A 26180-nucleotide genomic window follows, 5' to 3' on the forward strand; every position below is an offset into this window, starting at 1 on the left:
TACCCTGGCATTGCTTAATTTACTTTTAGAGCTGTCTGCATCTGAGAGGGCAGTGTGCCATGGAGGGGAAAAAGTGGTGGAGATGAATGAGGAAAAATCCCAACCCCAATAATAAGCACTTTGAGTTGTGAAATTGAACTTTTAACTTAATACTTGTCTTTCACACTAGAAGAAACGCCACTAGGAGTCAAATGTGTGATGAAATTATTCTGTGCCAAGGGCTCTGGGACTTGCAATCCTAATTATGACAGCAGCTTCCTTACTAAAAGGGGACTGGAATGTGCAACCTTTCTAAGGTGAGATTGAAATAATATTTAACCCCATTGTTAACTGCACAGAAAAACACCTGTATCCCAAAGGTCACCGAGTGGGGATTGCAGGTTATTTATGCTAATTGTTGTTTCTCTCTGAAAGGGAGTCTGATGGAGGCTTGCTTGCCTGACTTCTGTTTTTGCTTAGGAAATCTTCTCACATAACCTGATTCTGCTCATGCTGCTAAATATTTAGGCTCCCTTCAACACCTAATGCTAATAAAGTCACAACTTTGGTGAAGTTTAGAGAATTTTATTTCATGGTAATAAGAAAGAATGAAAATTACGATGAACTGGTCAGTGAGGAGTGAGTAATTTAATGACTGATACAGTGAAAGAACATATTAAAAAAGATTGAAACACATGTCTACTTGTTATGAAAAAGAAAGTTCCCAAATGCAGGGACCTTCCCCCTTTTGACTATCTGTTACTGTGAATTAAGCTCTTTTCTCAGACACTCCTTTTTCTTTACAAGGCAGGTTTGGTTTACCTGTATTTAAATGCAATCTTACACTATAAACAGGATTCTTAATTTAAATTAACTACATTTGGTGTGTTTTTTGGGGGTATTTTTTGTGTTTTTTTCACAACTGAGCATTTTACAGTATAACATATGTCAGCAACAGATTCTAAACCAGAATAGATCTACAGGAAACTGCTCTGCTCTCCTAATTTCTTTTAAGAATTACATATTTCAAGCAATCCTGTTTATCTTCTGGTCCTGTTAACAGTACAATAGTTTAAATTTTCAATCAAGTTAAAAGCAGTTACATGACCAAGAACTATCCATCTATTCCAAGAACAAAATAAACATATGGAACGACAGACCTTTAAAAAATGTTTATTCGATAACATTTTGGGAAAAGAAAGATGATAAAAGCTAATAATATATCTAGCTATCTATTAGCTAGATAAAAGCTAATAAGATGATAAAAGCTAATAATATATCTAGCTATCTGTTAGCTATCTAAAGTAGCTAATAATAATAGCTAATATATATTTGATATATCTTGCAAAGAAACAAAAAATTTAAATTACGATTTCTACCATGTTCTGGACCATTATATAAATAGAATATGTACATCACCTACAGATTTTTTTTTGTATGAGTCACTGTACTGAAGTCAGTCCTTCTGCATATGTTGGAGAGGCAGGATGGAATCAGTGTTTGTGGAAGAATTCATTAAGGAGATGAATATCCAGGAAGGTAAATTTTGAGCCTCTTATTTTATTCCAGTTTTGCATTGACAGGAGCAGAGCAGTGGACTTGACCAAGCTCTGGGCACACCCTGGACACTTTGCCTGGAATGTTGGACAAAAGTCTCTTCAAACTTTCAAGGTTTGGCTGAAAACGATTCGAAACACAAAATTAATCATGAGTGGGAAGTGAAAACCTGCATCATGTCCTTTCAGAATAATTTTTCATCAACATTATTTTCTCTTTGTTTTCTTCTCTGTTGCCATTTACTCCCCAGCAGCATCCCAACCATTAATTTGACCACACACAGAAAATAAGTGGCTTTTTAAAGATTTCTTACTTATCCATAAAGGTGTTTTAAAGTTTTCTTTCTTTATGTTACAGTCTGTGATGAGAATTTGGTTAATTCAATAACAGAAGATATTAATTAAATCTTGCATTGTGAGATGCAGCCCATATGTTTTTATTTCCTACCAGAATTCTAAAATCTCAGGTTTGCCACTTGCTCTTATCAAGCGTGTTGCTACTTCCATTTAATCTGCCACCATTGTTTAGAAGATGAAGAAGTAAGAAAAAGGTAAAGAAGTCCCCTCCTTCCCTAGAATTTCTTAGGTTCAAGGATGAGATTTATCTCCCCTGGGCATGAAAAGGTGTTATCTCACCTAGGTAAAGCAGACAGCATGGTGAAATGTGATTTCTGAGAGTGCTTTGGCCCTAGTATTTCAGTAATTTTTTTTTTTAATTTAGTTTGCATAAATTAATTGCTGTTTAGGGTTTTTTTAAGCATCAACTTTATCCATGTCACAATTAAAATGCTTGGAACTTACTGCATAGTCCATCCTCACAAGCATTGGGGCAATCCCCACAGGGCTCTCCTTCCTTGTAGGGTGTCTTCATTGAACCTATTAGGTTTCCCCTGAAACATCAATGTTACCAGCTATGAAGTCACTATACCATATTGAAGAGGAAAAATAAATTATAAAGATGTTTAGATTTACACTCAGTTACTTCTGTAACTTACTGTTACATTTATGTTGGGTCCTTGGTTATATGTCAATTTTTACATGTGTGCTGGGTTTATTTGGAAATGCTTTGGCAGTGGGCAGAAAGGGGGAGGAATTCAGGAATTTCAGGGGTGGCCTTTGTGAGAAGACACCAGAGGCTGTCTCTGTTCCAGACAGGGCCAGTGTTGGCCACTCCAAGTTGGACCCCTGTGATGGAGATTGTGGCTCTGGGATAACACATTCAAGGGAGGGTAAATTCTGCATGCAACAGCAACCAGAAGAAAGGAGAGGGAATATGTGAGAGAATTCACCCTGCAGACACCCAGGTCAGTGCAGAAGGAGAGGGAGGAGGTGCCCCAGGCACCTGAGCTGAGGTTCCCTGGTGCAGCCCATGGAGAGGCACCAGGAGCAGCCCATGGATGTCCATGGGGGTGCAAAGATCCACCTGCAACCTGTGGAGCAGGAGGATGACTGGAGGAGGCTGTGATGCCATGGGAAACCCTCACTGGATCAAGCTCCTGACTGGATTTGTGACCAGTGTGGGGGACTCAGATTGCAGCAGTCCAATCCTGAGGGAATGGAAGCATGGAAGGAATCCATGCTGGAGCAGCTCAGGAGGAACTGCAGCCTGTGGGAAGGACCCACACTGAAGTTCATGGGGGTCTCTCCAGTGAGAAGGACCCACAATGGAGTGGGGGAAGAGCAAGGGGAGGAAGGAGTGGCAGAAATGGCACAAGATGAACTGAGCAGAGTCCCCAGTCCCATCCCATCGTGCTGCTGAGGGGGAGGAGGCAGAGGAAACCAGGAGTCAAGCTGAGCTTGGGAAGAAGATGAGGGCTGGTAGAAGGTACTTTAGGTTTGGTTTTACTTCTTATTATCCTAGTCTGATTTGATTAGTAATAAATTAAGCTAATTTTCCTAAACTGAGTCTCTTTTTCCCATGACAGTAAGTGGTGAGTGAACTCCCCTGGCCTCATCCTGACCCATGAACTTTTTACAATATTTTTTAATTACTCCATCCTGTTGGGGAGAAGAGTCAGAGAGGCTGGGTGAGCTACTGATGGTCAGTCAAGTTCAACCTAAAATAAGATATAGTGAATGTGGAAATTAATTTTAGGCACTCTTTGAAATCATCACTTTAACATTCACATTAAAGTATTTTGGAATTAATTATAGTCTTCACTGTACATATTGGTATGCCTTTCTGCACTGACATTTCAAGTAGAATGTGCAAAATATTTATTTCTAATTAACTATTATGAAAATTAGGATTTTTAGGCAAGAGACATTTAATTTAAAATCAGTGTCCCTTTAATGTATTTTATGCTTTTCTTGTTTGACAACTCTTTTCATAAGTGTGTTTCTGTCCTTTCATATTCCTAATACAGTCTTCCAACCTGTTTCTCAGCTATTGGTGATGTGCCCTGATACAAATATCTCTAGCTCCTGACTAATTTTGATGATGTAACAAGTAATAAAATCAAATCAATACGTACGCGGGGCAGTACTGGCAGACATAAAAGTAACTGTACGTAGTGTTGCTGCAGAAAGCAAAACCACATCCAATTTTATAAGAATTGTGCCAAACCATCTGTAGGTATAAGAATAAAAATAATGGGAGTATGGAAAATATACATTTGAAAGTCATTTAAATACAATATGTATCACAGAAATGTTTGCAATGAGATTATGTCACTTTATTTACCCTTTATAGTAAAAATATGAGCCCCATGTTACTGAAAATCTGCTTTCACCCTTATTCAACCAAAGAATATTGGGGATATAACAAGAATAATTCAAGACACATGTTTATAAATGCTTTGATTTTGCATTTATGTCTTCATTCAATTACAACTGTTAATGTAGGAATGATGATGTAAAATTTTGTATCCTGTTTTTTGTGCAGGTACTGTAGAAGTTAAGGATAAGACATTGCCCAACTCCTCTGAGTCAAAAGAACTCTGTTGACTGCAGCAAACCTATTTATATTTCCTTGCTGATACTTTAATAACCCTGTTTTTCTACCTTCTGGGCAATTCCCAGATGTTAAACAAGTTGCTGCTTCCTAAAGCCTTGAAATACCAATATCTTTACTCTTTACTCCTACATATACTCAGGCTATTATTTTCATTTTAATCTTGTTACTTTACATATTCTTTTCATTCTAATTCTGTTCCTTTGAAAGTTTTCATCTTGTTTTGTTAGAATAACTCTCATGTCTCCATTGTGTTTATTTCCTTTAACGATGAGAGGGTAAAACTTGCTTAGCTAACATTTATTTGTTCAGCCTGAAATATAAATATCTATATTAAAAAACACATCTACCTGAGTGTAATGGCCAAACATAGCACCTTTTGGTTTTGCCCCAGTTCCATATTCGAAATTTTTCTCCTCATTGTACCAGGTCTGAAGAACATCTGACCATGAGAACGGGGCAGAGGACATGAAGAGATTTTCACCACATTGAACATCTGAAAAGAGAATGGTGCTGAGAAATGCACAGAGAATACACACATGAGAAAAAAAACCCAAAAAAACAAACCAGCAAAAGGTGGGATGATTTTCATAGAAATTCTCATCCTAAATTGGGCTGCAGGATGTTTTTTCCCCAGCTGAGTGACATCACCCTTTCTAAATGTGTCACTTGGCCAGTTTGCAGCATGGCCTGTTTGGCCAGTGGTTGGTTGTTGCAGACATTCTGCATGACTGCAGGAACACCTGCACAGGTGCATTGTAGGTTCATGGCTGTAATTTTGCTATTTGGAAGTTGCCAAGAATAATTATCCAGGTCACAACCCAGTAATTTGGGAAAATCCCAACAATCCAAATTTTACTCCTGGCACACAGGAAAGTGTCTCTACTGCCCTTATCTTCTGTTTTTATTCAGGTCTAACGCCACTGCATTGGTCCTCAAATGGGATTCACCCTGGCAAAAAACCAGAGGATTTGTATTTTAGGAAAAAAATATTGACAGGATTGTCCACATCTTAGATGTGGTGCGGGTAGAGGTCAATCAGCAACACACTGGCCTGTTAACATGGTACAGCTGTAAATTCAATATCCAGTGACTGACTAAGTATTAATCTGAACCTCAGAGACAGTTTTAGGTTGCAATTTGCCAGGGGATTTAAAAACTCTTAAGTCTGGTCTGAGAAACCGTGCTTAGCACCACCAGCCAGTTTTACACCTTTGCCTTTTGTCCTTTTCTTCCCAGACATTTCAAACCAGCACAAGTGAACTGGTTTCTGCATTAGCTGGCTCTAGATCTCTAGATTCCCTTTTTTCTGATGGATATTTTAGGAGAATATGCTTTATCACTATGATTTAATTTTTTTCATCTGCTGTAGAAATGGGATATACTATGTAAAACTGGGATGAGAATGGGATTGAATTTTTCTTGCTCACTGGGCAGATTTCTACCTAGAAATTTCCATTTGTCACATGACAAAAAAAATCAGTATGAAATTAAAATTGCATCTCATTTCCCCCAAACAAGCAAAACCCCAAAGTGGCCACATCAATAAGCTGTGATGTTGTTCAGCTCCACTCATGCTGCACTTACTGGCTCTCCTCAGGTTAGGAGGACTGTGCCTTAAATTACATTGATTGGCCCAATTTTGGGCATTCTCTGCAGCTGCAGGACACCATTCCTTAATGAAAGAAGAAAATATCTGTCACACACCCATGAATAACCCCTCATGCATACCCCTCATAAAGGAGTAACATTTAGAAATTACATTTAAATGAGAAAAAAGTCAAATGCGAAATCCTTTTGATCCCAATTTTTGAGGGGAGAGGGAGGTAGGAGCAAAGTTACTGTGCACCAAGGGAATGGAAACTGTGAAGCCTGATGAAGAATGCATCAGAAAGAAATTATTTATGCTATGGATCTTTCTTCTCCTTTTCATTTTACTTCAAAAAAGACATTACTTACACCACAACATTTTCCAGTTTTTTTTTTTCCACCTGCCCAGCCTTATGTTTCTCTGGGTGCTGGCGGTGCTCAATCCTTAGGAAAGGTCTGGAGAAGGAATTTGTGGCTAAATAAAATAATGTGACCCCGCATACAGTCCTGTATCTCTCATATAGTCCACCACTCATTAAAAATAAATTTACAGCACACAACTTACCATCTTCATCATGTTGCTGGCAGTTGGTTTTACTCCTCTCCTGAGGGCATTATGTCTGTCAACAATCAATTTCTGCTGCTCTGCTCTGCTGCTTGACAGAGCATTGAGAACTGCAGTTTCCTAAATTGAAAAAAAAAAAGAAAAAAAGCTGTATTTCTGTTTCATTTGAATTTCACTAAATCCTGCATCCTGTGTAGGAAATATTAAAATACCAAAATTTTATTACCAACCAAGGACATAATGCCTGTGGGGGAGGAAGGACTGTGGTCCTCTTTGTCTCCTAAGTGTCTCTTCCATGTGGAGCAGCATTTCAGTGGTTCCACAGTGTAAAGCTAAGCAATAATAACAGAGATTCCTGTATTTTATCTCCCAACCCTCTGTGGAGGATAGGGATATTCTGGAATGCTTCTACGCCTGTAGACTCACATTTAGGCAACAGAACAAGACTTATTTACCAATATTATAATTTCCTAATGAGGTTTTGTGTAAAGAGGATCTACAAATCATCAGAATATATTAATTGTGTTTATGATATGTTTCTCTTCTAGTTTTAAACTTCTTTATCAGTGTTTTTCTATTGAAAAAATCTGTTGTTTAATCACAGGATCATCTCAGGCTTCTTGTGGTACTTCATCAGGACATCCCACTGAACAGAAAATGTTTATACCTTTCATGCCATAGATCTTCTTCCAATTCTGTCATAATTCTGACAAAATTTCTCATGGTTTTCACATGTTCTCTAATGAAAAAATAGCCATGTGAGGAACTCAGCCTCCTCTTTACATCCATTCTCATCTAGTCTGGACTGCAGCATTGAGAGGAGAAATTGAAGGATTAGGAGGAAATGCAGTCAAGCCATCAGTCATGTGATGGAGAAGTAGCAAACTACAGATTTCAGACTGTTTGAGTTGGGAGGAACCATTCTGTGAGTGCATTCAGGGTGTTAATTTAGCTGTTTGAGGGAAATCAGGGATATGGGCTGAGTGGATGGGACTGTGAGCAAAGAGAGAGGCAGAACCTCAGGACTTGTGGGATGAGAAAGGAAGAGAGGTAAGTAAATGATATCTATAAACCTGTGTGGAATTAATGGGAAAAGTGCTTGATCTTTAGGAGGTCCAGATTATTGGATTTGTGTATGGAAACTTCTGGAAAATACAGCTATCTCTGAGCCAACTTACAAGTACATCTTTAGATGTTTTTTTTGTGCAAATGTAGAACCAGAAAACTGTTTTGAAATGAAGCAGACTTCAAGGATAAGTGCTTTCCAGATCCTATATCTATTACTTCAAGAATAAATGCTTTCCAGATCCTAAATATCTCATCAGACTCTTTCAGTATATGTTTGGTGTGCATAGGAAAAGCCAAATTCAGTTGGTCCACAAGTGCCTCAGGGCCCACCCAAATTTTACAAATATCTCTTATTTACAAATAAGAGATAAAATTCTACCTTTCCAATGGATGGAGGCAGCACAGCTGTGAAACACAGGAACACTGCTGGCAGAATCATCTCTGAAAAGTGAGAATGAGGAATTAATTTTCTTTTTACAGTTTTCATTTCTCTGAATACAAAATACATCTTTATCCTGTATGTTTTCTGGCTTTTGCTCAAGTTCCTTCCTTCCTTCCTTCCTTCCTTCCTTCCTTCCTTCCTTCCTTCCTTCCTTCCTTCCTTCCTTCCTTCCTTCCTTCCTTCCTTCCTTCCGACACTTCCTTCCGACACTTCCTTCCGACACTTCCTTCCGACACTTCCTTCCGACACTTCCTTCCGACACTTCCTTCCGACACTTCCTTCCTTCCGACACTTCCTTCCTTCCTTCCGACACTTCCTTCCTTCCTTCCTTCCTTCCTTCCTTCCTTCCTTCCTTCCTTCCTTCCTTCCTTCCGACACTTCCTTCCTTCCGACACTTCCTTCCTTCCTTCCGACTTCCTTCCGACACTTCCTTCCGACACTTCCTTCCTTCCTTCCTTCCGACACTTCCTTCCTTCCGACACTTCCTTCCGACACTTCCTTCCTTCCGACACTTCCTTCCTTCCTTCCGACACTTCCTTCCTTCCTTCCTTCCGACACTTCCTTCCTTCCGACACTTCCTTCCTTCCTTCCTTCCTTCCTTCCTTCCTTCCTTCCTTCCTTCCTTCCTTCCTTCCTTCCTTCCTTCCGACACTTCCTTCCTTCCGACACTTCCTTCCTTCCTTCCGACACTTCCTTCCTTCCTTCCGACACTTCCTTCCTTCCTTCCTTCCTTCCTTCCGACACTTCCTTCCTTCCGACACTTCCTTCCTTCCGACACTTCCTTCCGACACTTCCTTCCTTCCGACACTTCCTTCCTTCCGACACTTCCTTCCTTCCTTCCTTCCGACACTTCCTTCCTTCCTTCCTTCCTTCCTTCCGACACTTCCTTCCGACACTTCCTTCCTTCCTTCCTTCCTTCCTTCCTTCCTTCCTTCCTTCCTTCCTTCCTTCCTTCCTTCCTTCCTTCCTTCCTTCCTTCCTTCCTTCCTTCCTTCCGACACTTCCTTCCGACACTTCCTTCCGACACTTCCTTCCGACACTTCCTTCCGACACTTCCTTCCGACACTTCCTTCCTTCCGACACTTCCTTCCTTCCTTCCTTCCTTCCTTCCTTCCTTCCTTCCTTCCTTCCTTCCTTCCTTCCTTCCTTCCTTCCTTCCTTCCTTCCTTCCTTCCTTCCTTCCTTCCTTCCTTCCTTCCTTCCTTCCTTCCTTCCTTCCTTCCGACACTTCCTTCCTTCCGACACTTCCTTCCTTCCCCTTCCTCCCTCCCTCCCTCCCATTCATTTTTAGAACTATAACAATAAAATTAATTCTCCCTCTTTATTTCCAAATTTCTATGAATCAGCTGCTTTTTACATCTCATACTTCCTGCTGTAACACTGATGGGATATCCCCACAGGTGTTCACAGGTATTTTTGCTGCCCTTCTTGCAGGAAGCCTATTGCTCATTCTCAAACTCCAGAATGGGATGGGATGCTGTTCTTAGTCTGTTTCTGTGTCAAAGTGAATCTGAAAATTCCCTTGCTCCCCTTTGCCTGCTCTGACTGGAGTGCTTTGGTTGAGAGGGGAATTAGACACTGAGCCCATCTGATCTCTAATGTTGGGTGTAGGAGTCAGTATTCAAAACCTGCTCAAAGCTTAGTGACCAGCACTATGACATCTTGCATGTGAGCTGGGGCAGAACTGGGAAAGACCTGTTTCAGGAAGATTTTTTTCGGTTTTATTTGTTTTAAGACAGGTCTTGACTATATTACAAGTAATAAGAAATGACAACAGAAATTAAAGCCCTCTCTAACATTGTGATTCTTGGTATTTCCCATGCAGGGCCAGGAGTAGGACTTTGATGATCCTTGTGGGTCCCATCCAACTCAGGTTATTCTACAAATATCTCATTCTAATTGAAAAACCATCCACCAGACCTTGGATTCCAAGACTCCACTTGCCTGGGAGGCTCAAACACCACTCCAGTGACCAAGGAGGTCACTGCAAAGTTCAGGTATCTGCAATCAGCCACACGAGTTACACTTAGCTGGTTTCTGCTCACCTACCTCTGGCAGGCAAGCAGGTGACTAGAGTGGAATTTACTTGTCCTGGCAATTTTCCCAGCCTCCCACTCTGAGGGAATTTATGGGCATGTTACCACAGAGGTGTATTATTAGCTTACCTTGTTTGGTTTTGAGGGGCTGCTGATTTTAGTTTTAAATTATTCTTGGGGAGAGGCCAGTAGGGCTTGCTGATCCTTTCATATTCAGCAAAGCCCCTTTGCCTGGAGGCAACCAGTTTATATAAAACACAGGGTGCTCTGGAGAGCATTGGTACTCGTGGAGAACACGTGGTTAAGAATAAATATGCTTTTCCAGGTGTTACAGCAAGGCCCCAGCTCTTCACCAGGCTCTCACCTTGCTCTGGGGGTGACCCAAATGCCCAGCCTGAGGCAGGGATGCTGCTCCAGCTCTGCTAAACAACAAAACCCATGCACTGTGACTGTTGGCAGCTGGAGCTCAGAGGCCAAAAAACCGGAAAGACTGGTCACTTCTGTCCAATTAAACTCTCACAGCCTTCAAAATAGGGTGGATTATTCCAAGCACTTGTATTTGAGGGAAGATCCAGTTGATCCAGGGGAAAATATATGGATGATTAACAGAGTAAGTAATTGATCTCCTGTTCTTAGTATTGTTTTATGTCCCTTACTTTAGATTTTAACATCACCTGTGCCTCCTTGAAGTGCTTTAGAATCACAGAATGTTTTTCTTACTAATTTCTCTAACTCGTATTTCTCAGAGCCATTACAAAACTTTGCACTTTGTCTGATTTAGGTGTTTAGCAACAAAAGGTTATGCTCCCAATATCATGAAAAAATATGCTTTTCATTTAATTTCTAACTAGAAAGTAAATAGAATTTGGACTATTTTCAGCTGTACTCAAGTTACAAGCAAAAATATGTCTTTTGAATGCAAAATATGATGAGATGCAAGTATAAGGCAACCCTTTTTGCACATAAAACATATAAAGGAAAAAATTTTTCACTGAAATGATGAAGCTTTCTAGTTTGCAAACTAATCTGAAGAAGCTGATTTAGAGACATGGGCAAAGTATTCATTCACTGTAATATTTTCTATGAATTAACTTACAATTAAATATAATTGGTAATTTAATACATGATACGAGTTTCAAAATGCCATTGGAATGCTTTCTAAGACCCAGTGGGTTTCCCACTCCAAGATATTAACATACTTTTGGCAATCCCACTGATTTCAACCAAATGCTTACAGTTTATGAGATGTAAATTTAATTGCTCTGCATTAATTTCTAGGCACCGGTCCTAAAATCAGTCTCTCTCTCCCCCTCCCCTGCTCCCCCTCAATCAAACATAAATCAGGACATGTGCCAAGTCTTACTGACTTTCCTGCAAATCCATCTGTATACCAGGATCTGCCACTGAAAGATGGTGCTTTAGCATGCCTAGTTTGTATGAGTTTGGCAAACTCATGAGAATATGTTTTTCCAGTCTCTCCTTCTAAAATAAAAAAATAAAAAGGTGTATCCTAAATTATTCATTTAATTGGATAACCATTAACAAAAAAATCCCAATTATTTTTTATTATCCTTGAGAAAAACCTGAAATAGAATTAAGTCTCTGTCATTAGACTTGTAAAGCATTATTACACAAAGGCTTCTTAGCAGCTACTTTGCAGAAGAGGAGTCAATTAAACAAGGTGGTAATTTTCCCACTCTGAAAATAGGTGGTGATAGAAACATGAACCAATAGAACTTACTAAACTGAATCTATATCCCATTCAAAGTGTTTGACTGTCTCTCTGTCCCTTTCTCTATGCATAAATAATTTACTAAGATGCTGCTTTCTTGATACAGGTGGCTTTTCTAGTATTTTTGATCGTTCATCCATTTTCTCCATCTTTTTGTTTTAGCTTGTGTTACACTATTGCCTATATAATCCTTACTTTTCATTGAATAAAATCCTCTTCTGTCTAAATTTTTCAAGAAGTCTTCTGATGACAGGTTGTATTTTATACAGGAAAAAAAAAAAAATTAAGCCAACGAATCAAGGTGAATCCTACCTTTTGTTTCCATGAAGATCAGAAGTTTCTTCTGTCCTTTGTTGTGGTATTAATTCCAATAGTCCTTCATCAGATAGTTGTAGAATTGGCAGGAATTCTTCACTGGAGGGTGATTTATAGCTCTCCTGTTTCCTGATAGGACAAGGTGATTCAACGTCACAAGTATTACAAAGTTCATGTAGTGACCAGATAGAACAACAGCATATTTTTCAAGCTTAAATTCATCCAAAAAGGAAGTTGTTTGCTTGTCTTCCATTTTAATTTCCTCTTACTTCTTGTACTGGAATACATGGAATACTCTGAAGTTATTTTTGGAAGTGTTACATCTTAAATTTGAAATTTGCAGTCAATGGGGAGGCCAGGTACAACGCTCTCTGCTAATGATTGACACAACCAGTTGTAGTAACATTTGATCCTGATCTCCAGCAATGCAAATAAACTCAGCTAGCTACTGACTTTATTATTATTATTATTATTATTATTATTATTACTACTACTACTAATTAACAATGCTTCCAGACTGACACTGTTGTAACCAAGATGGAATCTTGCCCATTGATTTTTCCATGGGAGTTTAAAAAGACTTGGGCCGAGTTCCTGTTCATTCCATGGATTCTTTACATTGGTCCTATAGTGTAAAAGCCAAAAAAGGAGACAAGGATGTTTCTGTAATTTATCTTTTTAATGAATATTGGATAAAGATTGAAAGATTACCATGTGCATTAACATTAAAACCTGTATTTGTTTTGGCATTTCTGGGTACATGGGGTGAGATGGGATGGATGGGAACACTGCCAGATCAGAAGGGATTTTCTGTGTGCACTGATTGCTTGTGTCCATGTTCAGTCTCCAGTAATTGCTGACCAGAGCAGCTGTCAGTCTGCTTTTATATCAAATGTTGCTGTTTTTTTTAATTTAAATTCAGATCTCCTGTCTTCCTAGTTACTCAGCTCCTCACTGAGAACTCAGGTTGTGCCTTCAGAACAGGCCTTTACTTTTCCACACCTGGGAAAGCAGCACCTTGGCTCTGCCAGATGAAATGACTGTGGGGTGGTTGATGGTTGGTAATTATGTGGAGAGAAACACACCCTCAGCAAGTTTGGGGTTGACACCAAACTGCAGGGAGCAGTCCACATGCTGGATAAAAAGGCCATCATTCAGATGAACCCCAAAAAGCTAGAGCTGTGATTTGACAGATAAGATCTGAAAGCAAACAATTAAAGACACCAATTATTGAGGGAACAGGTCTACAAAAATACATTAGGGGTTGGACTTGATCATAGAATGGTCTGGGTTGGAAGGGACCTTGGAGATCATTTACTTCCAAGCCTCCCACCATGGGCAGGGATGATCTGAGAGGTCTTTTCCAGTGTAAATGATTCTATGAGAAGCTGCACAAGAGTCATCACGAACAATGAACCGCGCTGGATTGGCCACTGCACAGTGCATGAACTGACAATAGTGATTAAACCCAATTTTGAGCAATTCTGAAATGGTGTTGGGACTGCTGTGGCCAGTTTTAGAGTCCCCAGTACAAGAAAGGCTTCAGCAGAGTAAGCCCAGCAAAGGGCTGCTGTATTGGAAAGGGAGAAGGCAGAGATTGACTCTTCTACAACACAGACTTGAGGCTGAACATGGTGTTGGACCAGATGAGCTTCAGAGATCCTGTGCAACCAAAATTTTTCTAAGGTTGTGTGATTTTTATGGTGCTTACACTGGAGAGGACCAAAGAGAGACCAGTCTTATTTTATTTATTGACAGATACAGCAGTTCGACACATTACAGTGGGAACCTCTAATTGCTGTATGAGAAAACAAGTGTAATTAGCACAATCATTATAACCATAGCTAATGAAAATCTCTATGCGTGTGATCAGTGAGCAATGGATCATAAGGTAAAGACAGTATCCTATTATGTTTGTCAGTCATTCCTCTGCCTAATATACACTGAGACCTTGTGAATCAGCTCCCCACTCAAGTGTAAGAGCTGCCTAAAAACCCAAGAGAATGATTCACAACAACAGCCTATCCCCCAGCAACATTTCTGTGAATATTCTGTCATGACACCTCCTAAGTTTATTTTCATGGAATCACAGAACATCTCAGGTTGGAAGGGACCTCTAAAGATCATTCCTGCAGCCTGTTGAGGTCCCCATGAGCAGCAGCTCCACCACCTGCTGTAGGAGCCCCTCCTTTCAGGTCTGCATCACCTGCAAACTGGCTGATTATGTAAACCTCATTCCTCTAGCAAATCCCATTAAGCATAAATCAGGCATTTATAGTGACTCTTTTTGTCTGGCATTGCTAATAAGAATACAATTCCTTGTCTTTAAATTTTCATGCCAACTCCATCTCATTAGTCATAAGCTACTGTTCCCATTTCTCAGGTATGTAGAGCCCCTCTTTGTTTCCTGACATTCATCTTCACCCAGTTTTCAGATTTTGACCATGACTCCTTCAGCACCTGGTGATGAATTTAACCTGTTAACTGGTATTTTTTCAACATCTTTAGTTTTGCTATGGGAAAGTGATCAATAAACATTTGCAGTTTCTTCTGTATTTTCTTAGTTTTGATGCCTACAAAATATTTCAGTGAGTAAGCTAGATCTAGTTTGTGGTTATTGTCTTATATAAGATCAAACCTATTTTGTTTTTATTTTCTCCATTTACTATCCCTATTTATCTATATCCCTCTTTTCTTTTGTATCCAGCCATTCAATATCTAGGAGAAAAATTATCTGTTCCTTCTTATTTCTACAGCATTTTCTAGAGTTCCCAGAGCAGGGTCCCAGAGCCTATCACAGCAAGAATGAAAAACACTAATAAACTATATAAAGAATTTACATTCCTCTATCTTTAGATATCCAAATGATATGTATGTAACACAATATAGGTGTTCAGATTCCCTCAATATTCAATAGACAGAGACACTTTTCTGTTTTCCTGTCTTAGAGTCCCATCTTAGTAAATTAACTTCTGAAAGCATTGTTCTGTTCTTGTTGGCCACGCAGTGACCCTGACTTACAATAAATGTCACAAAAGCCTCTGAAACTCCACTCTGACAATTTATTTCTGTATGTGGGAGGCAATCTCCAGATATTTAAATGCCACTGGTATTTTCTGCTTCGTGGCTGAAGACAGAGAATTAGAGGTAGAAGAAATCAGCTTTTTTCCAGTGTAGAAAAAAATAATTTTTATCATAGATTAAGATAAAGCTAAACTAAATTTATCAATCTAAAAATTATTTTTAAGTCTTTAAAGTGGTGGGTAACCTCCAGGTTCATCTTAGAGACTAACCTTGGGTGACATTCCCATTCACTAAATAAAGCAGAGACCTGAATAAAGGTTTGTCAAAACATTTGAAATATTTTACCTTCACAGCAGCATTCTTCCTTTCTGTTCCTCAGTGCTAAATAGGCGGAGTTTTCTCATTTTCTGTCCACCACAAAGTGAAAACCCAGATACTCAGCTGGAGTTCCATTCCTATTACACAAATGGGATGGTCAATAAATTTATTGCTCTTAAAGACTGTCTTGGCAGGTTTCCCACTGGAATTTGAGATATAATCAGCCACATTATTTTCTCATATTCCATATGATAAGAATTTTCTCAATTATTAGAGCATATCACTTTTTTATTAGTCTGAACAAAAGTGTGGGTTTTTCCTATGTATCATCTGCATTTATCTCAGGGAGTTAATTCAGTGCAGCCTCAGATTACATGGCTTGATAAATATTTTGAGTCCATTATGGAGATTCCAAACTATATTAATAATCCTTAAAGAAACTTAATGCCTCGGCTTATTTCTATCTCAGTTTTGTGTTTCCCAGGGTTTTAATTCTCCAAGGAAACTGATGGAAACACTGAAAACTTTGGAAAACAGCAGCCTGAAGGCTCCACTGTGTATTTCTAGGAATAGACAGATTGCAAAGTCAATCACTGAGGTTTGGTACTTCCATCCTAAAAATTACACTGGTTCTCCCAAGAGTCAATGGCTCTTTCATCCCTAATTTCAACAGAGGGCACAGACCCCACGCTCTTCTGTAGCTCTTCCCAGAGCCAGTAACTGTAAGCCAGCAGGACTCTGAAGATTAATTTTTCAGTATTTTCAGATTTCTGCCATAGCAAATGCATTTAGCAATAGTGCATTTATTTAGAAGGATTCTGTTTCAAGGATTGACTCGACCAGGCAATCACAAGAGAAATGCAGCTAAAAATGTAATTAAATTTGCATAATTTATCTGAAAGAAGTGTCTCTGTGTTTAGGGTGAGATGTTGTTTGCCACTCTCTTAGCAGTATAGCAAGGCTGTGTAACATCCTTATACCATACCACACTTTTCTATAATGTCTCCTTTAGATCTTTGATGCAGTTAATTCCCAGCATGCCTGCTGTTACCAATTCTGATTTTAAAATGTCAAGAAGAAAATGTTAGATGTCATGGAAGGCAAGGTTTATGATAAGGTTTTTGGGCCTGGAAAAAAAAAAAAGATAGAATAGAAGCATTCTGTGGATTTTTATAAATGTCTGATGTATATTTCATACCCTTTTTTGAGCATGGATCATTGCAATACATCCATGGAAAAGTTCCAAAATTCAGTTTCATATTTGATTGCTGCACTGGACTAGTTTCTTGTTTCTCTTCTTTCCAGTGTGATTTTTCAGGTCTTTAGCCTGATCGAACCCTGAGGTAGTCTAAAACAAGAGTCCTTACAGGAGCAGCAGTGTCTCGTGTTTAAGAGTAGTGATGTACATTATAAAGAAAACAGAATTAGATTTAAAAAATTTACTCTGATAAGGTGTCTAAGTGGCAGAAAATTTTGTTGCCAAGCTGTATTTCTGTTTTTCTTTATCCCAGTGTGTTTTTATTTAACTCTCCTTGACTTGGAGAAGAAAATGCACTGAACAGTGGGAATTTTGTTCACAGTGCAAATCTGTTTTCCCCCAGTACTTGTGGTTCTCCAGGCACTGAACACATTTAAGTCCTCCTTAATGCCAGTGCAGAATTACACCTTGTGGCCTGCCACAGGAAGGGAAACCCCCAAAATCTTTTTGATCTGCCTCCCACAAAAAGGCCTTGTCTTAACACCATGCACAGGAAATGTTAATGCACAAATTTTCCACTGTTGGGGAGCTTAATAATTATTTCTATGAATAACGTACCGCCAGTTTTATAGAGAAATCCCACAATATTTGGGACTAATTCCCTTTTCTCATAAGTTTGAAATCATATCCTGCTATCAAGTACCTGGACATAATCCCAAGTAATATTTGAAGTAATATTGTCATGCTAAATCCTATGCATATGAAGATAACAAAAGATAAAACTTATTGGTCAGGTATTCCATGTTAACAGACACACAAAATGCAATAAACTTTATCAACTTACAGATCTAAAGAACTTCTGTCAAAATTAAGCTGTGGTTACAATGTAAGGAAGAAATAGAGATAATTCTACCAAATTGTGCATTTTGATTTTTTTAAGAAGTATTTGCAATCTATATCTGTGGTCATATCCTACATTGGTAGCCTTTATAGTCACATCCCTGTTGAATCCACCTAAAATCAAATATTGTTAGGAAAGATGACAAGACATTCTGAAGAAAAGAACATTGCAAAGACCATCAAGACCACTTTCTAAAGGTCATTTATGCACCTGAAATGGATTTAATTTAAATAACCATGGGCATCTACATTTGAGGAAGGCTCCTTTCACAGACTTTGAAAATTAACAGGTATTTTTGGGACATGTTTCATTTGATCCCAAAGTCAACATCTAAACAAATTTGTATGTTGTCTTAGAAGTATCTATAATCATAATTATGATTATTGAATGGCCTTATTAAAGTCCCACATATTTTTAATTCTGTCTTTTTATTTTAATTATTTGCATTTGACTTATTAATGAAAAGGATACTAAAAGCTCACCTTATTGGGCTAAATGTATAGCAGAAGCTGAGGAAATTTTGGTGAAGGAAGGGAATAACTCATGAACATCCCTGGAGAATCCATCTTTTTTGTTCTTCTCTTCAGAGAGAAATTCTGCAGCTTCTCCCTGGTTTGTGTGGTTTCTCAGGCTGGGGAAAGACACACTTTTAAATTCTGTGATCACTTTTAAAGACAGGCTGAGAAAAGTAAGAATTCAGACAGAGTCAGAGCAAGGGGAAGAGAATACTAAATGCAAAATTGTGGACGAGAAAGCAAACTATTATTACATGAAGGTTGAGTTTGTGGAGATGAACTGGGGCTTCTTGGTGCTCATCACAAAGAAAAATAAGGAACAGAGAGGTGGAGAGAAGTGAGGAAGTTCACCACTGTCAGGAGGAAACTGATTATTATCTCTCTGTCAAGAACCCTAAGGCTTCTAAAAATTTCAGTGGCAAAGACATTTCTGGACATATTTGACAAGAATCACTGGATGTGCCCACCCAATTAATCTCAGAAAAGGGGAAGTAATGTTGATTACAGGATGAGATGGAAGGAAATGAGAGGAAAAGAGTTGGGGGTCACATGCAGGAAGGTTGTGGTTCAGTCACAGATGGAACTCAACTTCTGCACACAAATCCAGGATTCCCTTTCACCTTTTCTTGAAAAAAATGTCATTATGGGGAACTGCATGATGCAGATCTCAACCTGTATGCTGGACATGCACCAGAAGGGTCTGAGCATCCTCTCTGGATGTGTCCTCAGCATTAGGTGTGGAGAACACTGAATAAGCTTGGATTATTTGCAAGAATCATAGAATCACAGAATTGATGTGATGGAAGTTGGAAAAGACCTCTCAGATCAACAACCAGCACTGAACCATGTCCCTCAGTGCCACATCCTCACCTCTGTTAAATTCCTCTGGGCCTGGTGACCCCACAGCTTCTCTGGGCAGCCTGTTCCAAGCCCTGACCACCCTTCCAATGCAGAAGTTTTTCCTAATATACAATCCTAACCTCTCCTGGCACAATTTGAATCCATGTGCTGTTGTCCTGTTGCTGGTTACTTGGGAGAAGAAACCGACCCACTCATGGCTGGAAAAGAAGGAACAAATGTCTCCATGCATGGAACCATGTGCTCCCACTGCCTGGGAACAAGGGTATCTTGGATGGCACACCAGACTGCACTGTTCTGTGCCATCACTGGCTGACACTCCTCTGTGCTATTTGCAAGGTGGGGGTCTCCAAATGCTCAGGGAAGTTGGAATTGCAGGCGCAAGGGAGGATTTTGTTGCTGAAACATGGACGTCTGTTGCCAATTTTGCTGCAGCATATTTGAGACATATGCACGGTACTAACAGGTATTACACAGCACTTCAGGGAGGCTCCCCTTCTGGAGTGTCAGATGGAGGCAAGGTAGGACATTCTGCAGTACTTAAAATAACTCTAAATGTCTACGTGGAGGTAAATGAATAGCATTCCTATTCTTTCATTGTGGTAAATCAAATGCTTCCAGCTCTGGGGATTTACCAGGCATTGTCTGCCAATTGCTTCCTTTTTCTGTTTGAGTATATCCAGGAGTTAGTTGTTCTGGTGTTTTTGCCTCCTTCCTCTTTTTTTTGGGGGGTACATGATACTAAACACCAAAGTTTGGGCAGCTGAGTTTAGCCCACTGTCTGAATCAGTCACTTTCCTACAAATTTGATTTCATTTGTCTCCACTTCAGTGCCTGGCACTGTCTTGAGATGCTGTAAAATATTCTGCCTCAACATTAGCTACTGGTTCAGAAAGTTAGAACTTCCCATTGATGTTTTTGCAATATCTGACAGCCCTGAGTGGCTGTCTCAGATTTGACAGAGCATCTCAGAGAGCCAAGAATAACCCTGAGGGAGAGGAATGGACACCCAGCTGTCTAAATGGCAGCCATTTAGTCCACTTTAGGGCTCAATGAAGATGAAATTCAGACAATTCTATCAAATTTATATTTGACATGTTTTTTCTCAATCTTAAAAAAGGATCAGCCACCCGCTGCAGGTGCCTTAAACTCTGCAGTGGCAGGGAGTGAGCTGATGGCAGGATTCAAATTCACGTGCCTAATTGTAAATGTCCACACTTGAGGAACATATCCTGACTCCTGTAATCTCTGACAGTAAAATTCAGTTTTCTACAGGCATCCAGAGACATTAGGAATAACTTTGAATATTAGACATACTCATGTGGGCCATGGTTTTTTGTTAGATTTCTAAATTACACTGAAAGAGTCCTGCAGCCCAGGGGACAAAAATATCTCTCTCAGAGTCAAAAAGAAACCAAGGAGTTTGTGTCACTTGTATACTCCAGCCCAGATGGTCTGTTTGGTGCGATTTTTAACAAAGAAAGCTTTTCAGGATCTGATCTCAGACTGGATCAACCTGGCAACTTTCCTTTGGTTTCTCTGAGTATTGCATTGTGTTTGCAGGGTGCTGTAGGAGAAGACAGCATCCTTTTGTTATTGTACAGGGCCCAGAGAGGATATTTCACTTGGAGCACAAACTAAAAAGTGATTTGGAATGACCATGCTTGATTGGGGAGGTTGGAGCAGGTGACCCATTGTGCCCCTTTCCAACCTCACCCATTGTGTCTGTGATTCTGTAAAAAACCTAAAATTTGCCTTCTTTGTTTGCAAGATCTCAGAATTATACAGAAGCACTCTCTCCCTTGGGGTTTTTGGGGGGGTTTGGTGAGTTCTGTTGTTTTTTCCATGCTTGGACATGAGCAGTAGCCAGTGATGGCTGTTTCTCTCTCTATGTGTGTGTGTGTGTGTGTTTGTGAGCCCAATGCCATATTTGAAGTCTTTCACCTCATGCTTGTCTGACAGCTGACCAAGTACTGCAAGTGTCTGTCACAGACAGATTTTCAGTGCAGTTCACAGCTCACATAACAGAGGGAGAGGGGAGGGGAAAGACAGTTCACAAAATGTATGAGGAAACGTGTCGGGAAGATGCAGGATCTCTGTGCAGACAGAGTGTCTTTTGTCTCTCGGGCAGAATGACTCCCTGGCTCAAAGCCCACCGTGAAGCAAATAACAGAGCACATTCACCATGCCCTAATGTTGCTACATAGCTGTATATTTGGGACTTGAATTATAGACAAAGGTGTGCTCTTTCATTATTAATTTTTTTGTAATCTCGCTTGCTGTTGTCTCACCATTCAATAGGTTCTTTGTACTGATCAGACCTGCACATGCAGCCCAAAATTACCTTACTCAAAATAAGTTACAATTGCACTGAAAATTGTTTCTTCATATTAGTTTTTGCTCCATTTAGAAAAGAACAAGGGTTTATCACTGATCAGAGTTATGCAAAACAGATGGTATTTTTCTTTTTTATATCAAAGGATAACATAACCATATTTAGGTATGAATGGTGAGATAATTTTTCAACGAAGCTTTCTTATTTTAAAGCCTGGTGTCTGGTCTAAGATAATCATATAGATGTCCTGTAGTGATAAGACTGAAAAAGACATAATTAAAGCAGGATTTAACCCACTTGGACAGCTAAAGACCAGACCTACTGCTTTTGGAAATGCTTGCACTGCTACATTGATGGCAGAGCTCTTGGACACAAATGTCTGTCCTAAAAATCACTGAAGTAAAAGACCATAATTTCTTCTGAACTCTCAAAATTTTAACTTTCAAATGAATTTTTTTTCCTTCTACTTAGGTTTGGAGAGGTTTTGTTTGTACTTTTGTTTGGTTTTGCTAAACCCAGATGAAACTCCTTTTTATAAAATTTTTTTTCCTGAGTAATCAATTAAAACTTTGAACAAGGTTATGAAACAATCTGTAAACAGAGACACAAAGAAAAATCGCATTCATATTAATAATGACAACAATTTTTATAGTTATTTACAGGTGGAATGAAACATTTTCACCATTTTTCTAATCACTGTACCATTTCCATGCCAGTCCTGCCAGCACTGATAAATGCCCTCTTTTCTTCTGAGGTTCTTGACACTTTCTGCACTTAATTATTTGCCCAACCTTGTGTCATTCAGCTGCAATGTAACAGTGAATTAATATTGTGGAAGAGAGTAATTCCCTACACTGATAAAGGAAAGGTTCAGTAGCAACAGAAAGACATTGGTCATATATTGGTTTACCTGAGGAAACTAGAGCACCATGGCAATCACAGGGATTGATATGAAGGATTTGGGTTATTCTGCCTTTTTTCCCTCCCTCTGTTCCCTCCAGATATCTTGAGGAGAGATTGATTCACTTGATTCTCTTGCAGTCTAGAGAAGTTCACAGAGGATGAGATCTTCTGCTTTTGTTTGTTGTTTTATTTTTTTAAAACTTTATCTGCTTGAATAATTCCTGCATATCTTCTCAACATTTTCTACTTTTCATTTTTCTGACTTTCTTGCTGCCAGTGTGAAACAGCTTTAGTTACCCAGGATAACCTATTTGCAGTGCCTGTTGGGGGCACCCATATGGTCCATGATGGAAACCTCAGGTTTACATTCTTGAAAATTTCCATGCTCTGCTAACTTTTCAAGCTGTCCCCACCTCTCTTCTATGTAAATGCATGTCCTAAATCTTGTCATTTCCAGATCAATGGAGCAACTGTCTAAGTGAAAATCCTCTTCTGCCAGTTGTTAAAGTGTGCAGCTGACTTAAAACAGAGAAGCTGATTTTCTGAGGACTGCTCAAATCATAATGTTAAATATTCCTTGCTGAGTGGGTTCACATTGACTATGACTGTAGGCAATTAATATGAATTTCCCAAATGACAGCCATTTTCTCTTGGTAGTTTCTTCTTTTGTTGTTGTTGTTGTTGTTTGTTTTTCTCTCAGGAACAATTTGACTAGGGCAGACTAAGACAGGTTGCTATTGTGAATCTGCTGCAGTGCTTCCAGGTATTCATAACACTGTTTGCATTGCTAAGTGCTGTGAGGGGAAAGTATCAAAGTTAAGGGATTATGCTCTGCTGAAGCTGATTAAACAGTTTCTCCAGTTTGAAGAATTATGACAAATGAACACCTCTTACACACAAACCTGAGTTATCCAGGTTGTCTGTTAATGAAACAGATGTCAGTTTGCTTAAATTCCAGGCTTCCTTTTTTATTTTTCCCTATTCTTCAAATCTTTGAATTTCTGCCTGAGCAAAAGTTAGGAGTGTGCTCCTATGCAACATTTATCTATATGGTACAAAAATTCCTTAATTTGACTCCACCAGAATTAAAAAGACAATATTTTATATATAAAGAATTTTTTGCAGAAATTGGATCACATTTCTTTACTCTGATTTTCATCCAATTCATAATTACTCCATTGAAATGCAAAAATACAGTAGTTCAGCAGAGGGTAGAATTGATCTGACCCAACTTAATCTTCTCACATTAAATGACCAATTTAACAGGTTCTGTAGGCTCCCCACATAGTAGATGAAGAGAGATGGACAACTGCAAGAGGGCTCCACATCGCTTCTTTGCAGATGTCTGAAAAGTAAGATAAAAGATTCTCTGCAGCAGATTCTTTTTATCCAGGAAAAATGAAAAGCCTACACTGGATCATCTCCGGAAATCTGCAGTTAGGTAATATATCTTGAATTTTCTTTAGGTGTTCAGAAACCTGGAAAACAACACATTGCAGATTCTCTGAGAATTGAATGGTGATTAAAAGCTGGAAGCAACTTTGTAACAGTAGCATCTTTCTTGAGTTCTCTCCAGTGGTGTCAAGGCAAATAACATTGAGGAAAAAAATATTATGAGGGTCTAGCTATTTCAGTAAGGAATTAGATTGGCAAGGAGGTTTGAAGGGGATATATTTCTAGTTAATAGGCAGCAAAACTTAAGAGAAAAGAAAGAACAACTGGAAGATTATAATATGGCCAGAGTGTAACTATAGAGTAAAGCAGACATAGTTTTTATAGATTTGGAAATAGTTTTTAATACAGATAATTTGCATTGTAGCACAAGAACTCACCTCCTGTATGCCAATTGCATAGCACTCTCAAAGCAAGTGCTTTTCCATCAGTGATGCACTTACAGGAACCAGTACAGTGTTTTCAGACACATGTGTGGTTTTACTTCACAAAGCTCTGTTCTGACAAGATAACTGGCAAAATATCTGCACCTGCCTCACTGAAATTGGCTCATTTGACTCTGCTTTTGTAGCAGTTTGACCCTACTTTTGTACCAGTGGTGTAAGTCACAGGAGCCATCACATTTGGGCAGTGGGAAGCCATTGCACTCCCAGACATGAAATTTACCCCTTATCACTTTTATTCCCTAAAGAGATATAATCTCACATAATTTCTACATTTAAAAGGCCATAACAGTACATCCCATTTCTCCCAACTACTCCCCAGGTAGTTCTTTATGCACTGAATATGAAGACATTCGGTAATACACACACTTGTTTTTTAAAGCAAACAGGAAGACAAATCCCCTTCCCTGGACCTTTAATGGATTCATCAGCTCAACACTGCTAAAGCCACATCAAATATCCACAAAAATTCCTATCAACTCTTCACTTATTGCCTAGTCCATTGTTGCAAATGTGAGAACATTTTCTGAAGGGGGTTCTTTTGGGGCAAGGAGTGTAAACATAATTCAATAGTTAGCCTTTGAAACTTTGAATTGATGTAAAATGGAACAAAATATTTTCTTCATATCTGTTCCGAAGAAGACAAGGAATCTTTTTCTTGGTACAGCAGCTGTATCCCAAAGACAGAAACTAATATCTAGTACTTATCTAATTTCCAGACAGCTGAATTGAAACTTCCATAAAGTGTTAGGACTGGAAGAGAAATTATGATCTCACTCATTTCCATGCCTTATCTGCTGTAGGGAGAGCTTAACTATAGCATAATTCACCAAGTTCTGAAACTGAGTGTAGGTATTAACAGTACTTAGCAGCACACAGCTGTTGCAAAGTCAAAAAGGTTTGGCACAGCAAAAGTTTTCTTCTACCAATGCAGGATAATTTTTGTAGTTCAAACAATACCTGGGATTGATTTCTCACTACTGTCCTGGATATTACTGGTCCATTAAACATGAAGGTTTGAGTTTCACCAAACCAGTCATGGATTAAAGAAGATCATGAGGTGTTTCCACTTGCAACTAAGCATTTTTAGTCACATGAACAATACAGATGATACATATTATGAGAGTTTTCTCACTTTTGTCAAGGAAAATTTCTGAAATCATTGAGACCCCTCCAGAATTCAAGAGCAGAGCATACAAATGAGACAGAGCAAGTGTTTCAAAGTACCATTTTGGACACATCTCAATAATTCTTATCAGCATTAGGCTGATGGGTCTTGCATGCCTATATGTATCTTATACACTTTGACTCTGCTCCAGCACAGTAAGTAATCCAGAATTCTTGTATTTTTGGAAATAATGTCTTTATACTTCTGCTTTTCTTTCCCCTACATGCAAAAGAAGGTCAAGAATCTGAGACAAGTTAGGGAGTATTTAAGGAAAACAAACAAACAAACAAACATACAAACAAACATATTTGTACTATCTTGCATATTTAAAACTACAAGATAAAGTGCACTTCTCTGCTAAAGCTTGAACATTCTTTGCAGCAGCATCATTTCATACATCAAGAAAATAAAGGGCAATAAATACTATTAATTCAAACAATAAAATAAGCCACTGAAGGGATTTTGTCTGATTTGGTATCTTTACCTAAAGTTGAATATAAAAGCTTCTGTTTTGATACCTGCTGAGAACTGAGTCTAAATCCCTAGAACCTGTTGCATTTCTTAGCCCAGATATGTGGACACACAGTTCTTGTCTGCAGAACAAGTGCTTACAGTTTCTTATATCCCTCATGGAAACTGCATTTCTCTGGATCTATAAAACTGGCCACGTAATCAGGTTTCTCACTAAGGAATTAGATCCCCAAACACAGATATCTAATCTTTGAAAAGAAAATGTTCTCAGTCACTTAGTGTTCCAAATGTCTCATGAGATATAATGATAAACTTTTACCTTTAGCTAGTTGATTGAATTTTTAGTTAATATATACTG

At 38.9% G+C, this 26180-nt stretch overlaps 1 protein-coding gene across 1 annotated transcript; it reads right to left on the minus strand.

The window, feature by feature from the left end:
* Positions 1-727: 727 nt before the first annotated feature.
* On the minus strand, positions 728-12303 carry LOC131555333 (cysteine-rich venom protein kaouthin-2-like). Its single transcript, XM_058801266.1, has 8 exons — positions 12234-12303; positions 8091-8152; positions 6644-6763; positions 6076-6163; positions 4839-4984; positions 4010-4104; positions 2337-2425; positions 728-1656 (listed from the first exon to the last, which is right to left on the minus strand). The coding sequence occupies exons 1-8, from the start codon at positions 12244-12246 to the stop codon at positions 1646-1648; spliced, it is 624 nt and encodes a 207-aa protein (XP_058657249.1). The 5' UTR covers positions 12247-12303; the 3' UTR covers positions 728-1645.
* Positions 12304-26180: the final 13877 nt, after the last annotated feature.

Source organism: Ammospiza caudacuta, chromosome 3 (genome assembly GCF_027887145.1).
Source record: "Ammospiza caudacuta isolate bAmmCau1 chromosome 3, bAmmCau1.pri, whole genome shotgun sequence".
Lineage (NCBI taxonomy): Eukaryota > Metazoa > Chordata > Aves > Passeriformes > Passerellidae > Ammospiza > Ammospiza caudacuta.

Coding starts and splice junctions, on each gene's coding strand:
- LOC131555333 (XM_058801266.1), bottom strand. Junction 6,764..8,090: donor TGCCTCCATCCATTGGAAAG/GTAGAATTTTAT, acceptor TTTTCAATTTAG/GAAACTGCAGTTCTCAATGC. Junction 2,426..4,009: donor GTCTGCCAGTACTGCCCCGC/GTACGTATTGAT, acceptor TTGATGTTTCAG/GGGAAACCTAATAGGTTCAA.